Source organism: Heliangelus exortis, chromosome 16 (assembly GCF_036169615.1).
Source record: "Heliangelus exortis chromosome 16, bHelExo1.hap1, whole genome shotgun sequence".
NCBI classification, from domain to species: domain Eukaryota; kingdom Metazoa; phylum Chordata; class Aves; order Apodiformes; family Trochilidae; genus Heliangelus; species Heliangelus exortis.
In genome coordinates, this window is record NC_092437.1 from 6,507,660 (window position 1) to 6,517,001 (window position 9,342).

General features: G+C 39.0%; 1 protein-coding gene across 1 annotated transcript; it reads right to left on the reverse strand.

Annotated features, from left to right (window-relative positions):
• Window positions 1-1,590: 1,590 nt before the first annotated feature.
• On the reverse strand, window positions 1,591-9,306 carry PCK1 (phosphoenolpyruvate carboxykinase 1). Its single transcript, XM_071759426.1, has 10 exons — window positions 9,171-9,306; window positions 8,703-8,977; window positions 7,155-7,336; window positions 6,342-6,545; window positions 5,843-6,030; window positions 4,727-4,889; window positions 4,376-4,600; window positions 4,154-4,285; window positions 3,216-3,311; window positions 1,591-2,669 (listed from the first exon to the last, which is right to left on the reverse strand). The coding sequence occupies exons 2-10, from the start codon at window positions 8,924-8,926 to the stop codon at window positions 2,215-2,217; spliced, it is 1,869 nt and encodes a 622-aa protein (XP_071615527.1). The 5' UTR covers window positions 8,927-8,977; window positions 9,171-9,306; the 3' UTR covers window positions 1,591-2,214.
• Window positions 9,307-9,342: the final 36 nt, after the last annotated feature.

Here is a 9,342-nt window from a genome sequence, read left to right on the forward strand (position 1 = left end):
CCACCTATCTCCTCATCAAGAAGCATTTTATGGGATGATTCACTCTGTTCTCCCATGTCCATATGCCTGCTGGGCTTGGGCCTTTGGCACAGATTCATCACAGAGTTGTTTCTTTTGTAATATTGGGAATATTGAGCCTGGTTGTGTTTGAGAACTGAACACTGGAGCTGCTCAGATGGCTCTGGAAGGCTCTGAGCTTCTGTACAATTTCTGGGCAGCATTTCAGTGTGTGCTTGGAATGTTTCTGCACTGCTCAGGACTGGGAGCCTCTCATGAAGCCTGTAAGAAACTGCAAGGCTGTAACTGGCCATAACTCCCTGAGATTACCATGAGAGGTTTTCTTAGATCTCCTTGTTTTCATTAGACTTATGCAAATACTAGGTCCAATACTGACATCAGTTTGGGAATAGCCTAAGTCTATTATGAGCTATTCATAGGATTACTTTATAAACAACTTTATCTTATACATATCATAGTAGTCCTTGAATTTGAGGAGCGCATATACTTGTATCTCCTGGCTTATTTCCTCTGACTTATTAATGTCTTCCACCTTGATTTTTCTTTTACTTTGGAGCCCACTCAAGAGTACGCAGGCTAAAGATGACCCTATAGGAGACCTGCATCCATGCAGATGTGGTTTTTTTTAACAGCAAGCAGGCCAAGTGATGATCCTGTCTATGGAGTCTGCACTGTTTTTGTCACAGTTTTCTATTGTCTGCTTTTTGTATGATCTGTCAGTTGACTCATGCTGTATTGTTTGCTTCAGAATTGATAATGTTTGTGTTAAGTCCTAAACATGGAGTCAGGAGGTAGTCAGAGGCTTTTCAGGCTATGTGACCTCTCCTAGCAAACTTCGTAGGGCAGCTGCTGACCAGCCCTGGCACTGTTTGTTTTACAAGGAAACAGAGTCTATAAAGAGACTTAGTACACAATGTAAGTGATTTTCTTTTTTCTAAGCAAATATTTGCAATATATTTTGGGAGATCAAGCATTTAAAGTGAAAAAGCAGGATACCTGCCAGGAACGTGGGAAGCATGAAAAGAACACCTTTAAGTGGGAGAACATGGGATGTTTTTAGTATCTTGGATCTACAAGGAAGCCAGCACAGGCTTCTATCCCTATTTTCACTGAGCTCTAAGACTTTAGGCATCTCAACAAATCTGGAAAATTCTTCCTAAACTGTCTTTATTTCAATAGTTCCACTAGTTATTCTTGTAGAAGTTCAGGGACTGTGGAAGAGAGGCAAATTCTATGGCTTTAGCAAATAAGCAAGGTCCTAATATGGGGCTTTCCTAGACAGTAGTTTATATTACAAATGCCTGGAGTAACTTACAATGCCCAGTTATGGAGAGCAGATCAGTAGCTGGATGACTGCTTGCAGCTGGTATTGTAACTTCTGGCTCATTACTTTGGCTTGAATAAAAGTCACAAAGTCAGTATGTGGCTTAAACTAGTTGGCTTAGGAGTAGCAGACCAATGTTAGTCAACATGTAACTTCTACATGTGAATTTCTCTCTGTGCTGTGGTATGGACAGGAGGCCAAATTTATACACACATAGTTTATAAACAGTGAGCAAATGGGAAATGAGGTCATGTTTTATACAAATATTTATTTCAACAGTTTAAAGAACAAGCCATGCAAAACATCTGGAAATCACAAGAACAAGCATATATAATACCAATATCTTAAATATACATGTGTAATAGAAAGCCATCTTTCACTCTGATAAAAGTCACAACTTCATTTTTCTAAAAAATATTAAAGCTACAAAATACGTTTAGGTAATACATATGTACAGCAGCTAAGTGTCTTCATTCTTTCCTGTAGAATCTGAAACACTCATACTTTGTGTAATAGAAAGGATGTGCCATTGTGAAGGCTGGATTGGTTTGGATTGTATATGCAGAACCAGGTGAGTAATTTACACAAGTTGTTGGCTGTATGTGAACTTTATGGGACAGATCAGGGTTTTGAAGACCATGTGCACGTACATCCCACAGCTGCTCACCTATTCACAACTGATGTAGTTATAAATCATTAGGTCTGGAGTTGCTTCTAGAAGGGCCCTACCTATAGTCAACTAAACTAAGACCTACCTTTCATTAGAACTCTCTGCCCATCAGTGTGCTGCTATGCTTCGAGTGGTGATTCAGTAATATGTGTTTGTCCTGTCTCAGTATGTGTGGATTGATAAATAATTGTGGTTTGATCAGCTACAACTGTTTTATCCTCATCTCTAAGGACAGCATTTCTCTCTCTATTTCATAGGGGAGGTCAGCATTAACTTGCACTTCGAAGTACTGCTTGATTTCTTCTACCTCCTTTTCCCAGAACTCTTTGGAGATATCAAACAGTTTGTTCAAGTTGACATCTTCTAATCCCTTCAGGTTCAAATCAGTGTCAGCAGGGATGTAGCCAATGGCAGTTGGCTTGGCAGAAGCTTTCCCTTCAATTCTGTTGAACATCCACTCCAGCACACGGGAATTCTCTCCATAGCCAGGCCACAGGAATTTCCCTTGGCTGTCTTTCCGGAACCAGTTAACATGAAAGATCCTTGGTAGCTTGGCAGCTGGACGATGTGCCATGCTGAGCCAGTGGGCCAGGTATTTGCCAAAGTTGTAGCCAAAGAAAGGTCTCATGGCAAATGGATCGTGCATGATGATTTTGCCTGTTTAAAACACAAATGGAGAGTGTAAGGTAATAAACAGCACAAAGATAAAGCACAAAGATTCATATCCTCCCAGGGTTTCGTAACTGTGGTCCCTGACTACCCTTCTGCATCTGAACCAAACAGCTTCAAGAAACAAAACAAAAATTGTCCTTGATGTGCACCCCAAAAAAAGGCAAAAGATTAATTTTTGTAATCAGGGGAAATTAATTTATTAAAGCAGCCTAAATGATGAAACTCAGGAGTTGAAAAGAAAATAAAATTTAAGTTTATTTATCCCAGACTGTAGCAAGAACTCTATAACGAGGCTTCTGGCAACCCCATGCCTGCAACATGTTCTGTATGCTTGCCACATAGGGGATTATTTTGCATAACTTGAATTTTACAGAGAATTTGGTTTTTCATTCCAGTACAAATATTTTCTATTGTGAAAATGCACAGGTTGCAAAAGTAGCTGCCAAGACTGAAATGCAAAAGAGCAAGAGAATAGAACAGTCCAGAGAAGACTGCTTTTAATACAGGTAGGCAGATTAACTTTTGATTTACCTTTGTGCTCAGCAGCTGCTGTTGCTTCAGATCTCATAGCTGCTCCTACAAATACTCCATGCTGCCAGTTAAAGGCCTCATATACAAGAGGCACTCCTGTAAAGAACAAAATCAATTCAATAATTAGAGGTACAGAAATATTTTTATAACAGGTTTTGCTACCTAAGATACTACCAAATTTATGTTACTGTATAATGTATTATTTTTCCTCTGTGTGTGTTTTTGTTTTTTTTTTTAATCAGTTCATTTCCTGTCCTTTTATACCAAAGAAAGTTATGAATGTTATGAAGTTACGAATGTTTTCAAAACTGGCTACTGATTACTGTATACATCAATGTTTAGTTGCTCAGTGGGAGGTACTTGGTCCCTCAGCATCCCCAGCAGGTTTTACTGGACATAGTGGTCCTGTGGTGTGAAACCAGGACGTCATGATATTAGATTCAAACCTAGTATTACTTCTATTTTTTTTCCAACTTTAGGTGACCTTTCACAGCTCAGTTTCTTTTATTTCCTTTTCTGTAACCTGTGTACAACAGGCTCATTTTCTCTAACCGTTTCTCATCTGAACTGGGTAAACTGCATGCAAATGTAGCTAAGTAGAGCAGTTTGCTAAGTGTCTATGTATGACTTATGTTAGTGGATCCTGATCTCTTTCCAGCTATTATTATTATTATTATTATTATTATTATTATTATTATTATTATTATTATTATTATTATTATTATTATCTGTTTTGTGTTAACATCTAACAAGTCAGGCATTGAAATATCAGCGGGCGTAGGTGTGTGTGTCAAAGGCTAATATGGAGAAGTTCCACTGACACAGTTATTTCCTTGCTTTTGCAGCTGTGAAAGCAAAACCTGTGTCTATCCCTGTTGTGTTTCAGCCCTTCAGTGGTCAGCACCTCTGCCTTAGCAGCTCAGTCCTGTGTCTCTTACCAGCAGGTCTGCGGCCCCCAAATATTATTGCTTCAATGGGCACACCTTCTGGGGACTCCCAGGCAGGGTCTATGATGGGGCACTGGCTGGCTGGAGTGCAGAATCGTGAGTTGGGATGAGCACAAGGTTCCCCTGTATGCAATAAAATGTCAAGGTCAATGCCAACTTTCTTTGGTATTGGGCAGAGAATGCCAAGGGAGACTGTGGAGTGGATCAGGTTACCATTATCTGGGATCCAGTCTTTGTTCTTCCATGAGGTCAGAGTGACTCCTGGTGCCAATGACTCATCAATGCCTTCCCAATAGACACCCCCATCACTGGTTTCTGCCACATTGGTGAAGATGGTGTTCTTGAATACAGTTTTAATTGCATTGGGGTTTGTTTTCACTGAGGTTCCCGGGGCGACACCAAAAAAGCCATTTTCTGGATTGATTGCCCTTAAGTTGCCTGGAAGTTAAATGACAAAATGTAAGTAAATCAAACTGGTTTAATTCTGTCCAGAGTTTTACAGCATGCCTTGCTGCACCAACAACCCATACTGGACTGGAAAACAACCCAATTTCAGTTCCATACCTTGTTCATCAAATTTCATCCAGGCAATATCATCACCCACACACTCAATTTTCCATCCTGGCAGGCTTGGGCTCATCATGGCCAAGTTAGTTTTTCCACATGCACTTGGAAATGCTGCAGCAAAATACTTCTTTTTACCTTCTGGATTAGTAATGCCCAGGATCTATTGAAAAATTAATGCAACTGTTATACATGGTTGGTTTTTTTTCTCTTGCACTTTTTATTTTGAAGATTGTCTCCCAGCAAGTGGTAATGATAAAATATTTAATTATGTAAATTTGTTCCTACAGAAGCAGCACTTTATAATAGTTGACAAATAACTCAAACTGTGATTTATTAATCAAAATGTCTACTCTTCTTGCCCTTAGGATATCTTTAAGGAGTTCTATTTTTAAAAAATGTCAGGTATCTATATAATTCAAATGATTATTTTTATTTTGCTTATTATAAATAGACAGTATACAGCTGGGTTTCTCAGATGAGACAGAAGAAAACCAGGCAATATTCTTTTCACTACATGACTGAAGTGAAAACACTTCATATATGTATGCTTCTGCACTTCCCAGAATATGAAGATTTTTTTTCTGAAGGTGTTCTCTTATGCATTTTGAAATTTTTTTTTTTTTTTTTTTTTTTTTTTTTTGTTATTTTATATTAGGAGAATGTTTAAATGACAGCAAAAATATTGGCAGTAAGGGTAGAAAGCAGAACTCATTTAGAAAATCTAATCTTTGCAGATTTTTGAGTGCATAGACCTCTTCATAATATGAAAGACAAATTTCAAAACTTGCATTAATCTGTTGCTATTAGATTTACAAGGACAATGTGGATGCCCAGTGATGATGACTGGGCTCTGCTCAAGTAGCTCTCCATATCAGTGACTACTGTCTGAAGTTCCAAATCTGATTTTACAGGTACTATTTTAAAATGTTTAGTACTTCATCTTGCAAGCAGTGTCCAATTCCTAGGAAATCTGCCATGTGATAGATTCATATCTAATGTTCCAGGACTATCCATATGAGACTAATTCCATCGATAGCAAGATGTGATGCATTTATGTTGTGCTAATTTGGGGTTTAATGGCTGTTCAAACACACATGATTTAGTAGCTCTTACCAGCATGTGCTCAGCTAGCCAGCCCTCCTCTTTGGCAATTCTGCTGGCAATTCTGAGAGCAAAGCATTTTTTCCCCAGTAAGGAGTTTCCTCCATAACCACTGCCAAATGAAATGATCTCCCTGCGATCCGGGCGATGGGCAATCAGCGTCAGCTCCGGGTTGCATGGCCAGTTGTTGATTAATGGTTCTGCAGAACAGAATGTTGTGTTCATGAATGCAGCAATATCCAGGCTGGATCACACTGTTTTTTCATCAGCATCAAGCCTCTGACAGCAACCCATACCAGATGCTTTTAAGGAAACCCCTCGGTAAGTACTAGGGATAATAATGTCCTTTCCATGAAACTCTCATTGAGCTTTAATTGAGTTCTGAACCTAGTGCAGTTGCTTAGACCACCCCTGGTCTTCTATTGTGTCTTCCATGGGCTGAGAATGTGCAGTCAGCTCTAAAACATGCTCCAAGGAATTTCCAGGGGTGACAGGTTTTAATGTCTCTTACCTTTAAGTGGTAGAGGACATCCAACTGAGTGAAGGCATTTTACAAAATCCCCATTGCTCAGGGCTTTCAAAGCATCTGTTCCCATCCGTGTCATGATCCTCATGCTGGCCACTACATATGGTGAATCTGTCAGCTGAATTCCAATCTTGGACAAGGGAGACCCAATAGGCCCCATGCTGAAGGGGATAACATACATTGTGCGTCCTGGAAAACAAGGAGTGGCAAGATGTGGCAAAGAGCAAAACTAAGGAGCTTTTGAGATAATCTTTAATAATATTGAGGCTGTTCCTCACTCTTTTATCTTGTGGGTGTTTCTGATGATGTTTAAAGAGGCATAGCTTTGTTTGCCTATTTGTGTAGCAAGAAATTTTATCTTAAATAGTGTTCAGCAGCTGTTCAGACAAATTGCCCAGCCAGTAGTAAAAATGGGTGGGAGCCAAGTTCTCAGTCGGTGTAAAACGCTGAAACCTGAAATTACTGCTGGGGATGGGGGTGCTCCATCCTCCCCTCACTTCTTATCTGCTGCTTAGTTGCTGTGTGGCTTCCTGAAAAGTCTCACCCATGCTTTCCTACCTTACTTTGCCCCTCTGTCTGAAGAGAAGAATGCTGGAAAGAGACTGAGGACAGCCCTTTCTCAGGCATTTGGATCTACACTACAGATCCAGATGAAAACAAGAAGGTGACTAATGTAAGGGGTATTAACATAAACCTTCACCTAAAATCTTTAAAGAAAGATTACAGTGACCTATAGCAGTAGTAGCAGTGTTTCTGTAACCCTAGAAGTTCAATGTCAACCATCCTCTTCTTGCCTACCTTGCATGCAGCCTGGGAACCTGGTGTTGAAGGCTTTCTCAAAATCTTCCTCAGACATCCAGCGACCCAGTTGGCTTGTTCCAGTTTTAGGGATTGGAGTGGTATCTCTCTGCTCTTGAGTGATGATGACAGTTTTACTCTCTATTCTTGCCACATCTCTTGGATCAGTAAGAGCCAGCCAGCTGCATTTCACAACAATCAGGAATGAAATTAGACTTTAATTACCAATATAGCACCTTCTACCCTTCTGGGGGGGACTGGTTTAGCACAAAAGGGCAAAACTTTGTAAGGCCAAAACTACATTGACAGAGACAGCATAGCAGACAACCTCAAAAACCAGTCAGATACATTCTCTCATACAAATTGCTTCAAGATTTTCCAGTCTGAATAACAAATTATATGGCCTAGGAAATTCTGCTTATATGTTAATACTCCTCTGCCTCTTATCTTAGTCTTATTCTCTGTCGCTAACTTCCAGGAAAAAGTTAATCTCATTTAATTTTCATTTTCATCAGTGTGAAGCTGTTTTGCATGGGAACCACAAAATGATGCTTCAAGCAAAGTAGATGCCAAGTAAGTACTTTAAGTGTTGGTATAAGTGCCTGTGGGATCAGAATCCAGCTTAGTGGATTGGCAAAGTCCTTTAAGTTAGAGGCATCACAAAAGAAATAGAGTGTAAGCATGATCATAAAAAGTGAAAGGAGTTTATTAAAGGGGAGTGTTTTTCCCTTCTAAAGATCTTTTGCTATCTATTTACAGTATAAAGGATTGTTTTACATTTTCACCTCTGTGCATAGAAATTTTCCATGAGTATAAAAATGTTCTGTTGGGCTGTCATAACCATCATCACTACAGCTAAGCATATAATTAACAGTGAATAATTTATCTGGTGAATCTTGCCCTTTTCTCTCCCAAATAGTCTGCAAACAGATTGCCAAATTCCTGCACTTAGTTATTCAAAATTCTCTGCAGATTTCTTCCACGAAGATCTCTTGGTCAGCATGTAATTCCTGAGTATGTATTTGTTGTTAACATTCTCCTTTCATGTTGGTTTAGTTGAGAGAGATGATGAAATATTTGAAAAAAGTATTTGCTGAATATATTACAGTCAAAGCTCATCAGCACGATATGAATAATGCCTGTGCTGAATAATATTTGAACACCCACAGAGCTATTTGAATGCCACAAAAAAAGTATTTGATGAATAAACTAATTGACTAAAATAGTAGAATTCTTCAAAAGATGTATTTGCTAAATAATATTTAGTATTGCTAATGATTAGTTACATAAGTCTCATGACATTATTTCAGTTCCCTGATGTAACTAATCAATAAGACAATGTAGAGTTGATAGTCCAATTGAATAATATGCTTTATTTTAATCTTTAGACCAAAAGTTTGCTTTGGCTGGGTATTTCACCTATGTAATCTACAGTGCTAAAATGTTCATGGAAAGCAAATATTGAAGGGTTAAGAGCAATTTTAAAAATAAGCAGGATAGAAAATCCATATTGCCATTCTGAGCTAATACTTCCTTCAGGCTACTCACCAGTTCTCATACTTGCTTAGCTTCTTGATCATGCCTTGTTCTACCATGATGTCCAGAATTTTTTTGTTTTCTTCTTCTGAGCCATCACAGATATGAATGCTCTCAGGCTGGCATAATTTGGCATTACTTTCAATGAAATCCCTTGCTTTTGGAGGCAGGCTCTGCAAATCCCCCTGGACAACCTTGGGCACGACGTTTACCTCAGCTTTCAACTGTGGTGGCATAATTGAACTTGAAGTGGATCTCGTTGATGGCTTTAAGGTAATGATCACAATCTAAAATCAAATATATTGGGTGTGTTAGCATGCTATGACATTCTAATCTATGTCAATAAGCCTTCTTAACAACGTATAATGTAAAGACAGATTTTGTAATAGACTTGATGGGGTACTTCTGCTTTGAATCAATATAGAGAACTTGGATCACTGATAATTTCAAGCTGGAAAAAATAGAGGCCATTCTACTTACTGTCTTTATGAGTTGGGTGTCAGAGAGGATTCTGCTGTCCCTTTCAGTCGATCCTGTTTCACTTCCTTTGGAGTAATCTTGTAATCACTGCTGTCCAAGGAAGCATCCTCCTTCCTTAAATATTCGTGGCTGTGTCCATCCCACTAGGTGAGGTGAGGGAGGCTTGTCTTTT

Excerpts from the sequence above, each read along its gene's own strand:
- PCK1 (XM_071759426.1), bottom strand. The coding sequence starts at position 8,926 with ATGCCACCACAGTTGAAAGCTGAGGTAAACGTCGTGCCCAAGGTTGTC. Across the intron at positions 4,286-4,375 it reads AGACTGGATCCCAGATAATG|GGGAACCTTGTGCTCATCCC; the intron begins GTAACCTGATCC and ends TATTGCATACAG. Across the intron at positions 2,670-3,215 it reads AGCAGCTGCTGAGCACAAAG|GCAAAATCATCATGCACGAT; the intron begins GTAAATCAAAAG and ends TGTTTTAAACAG.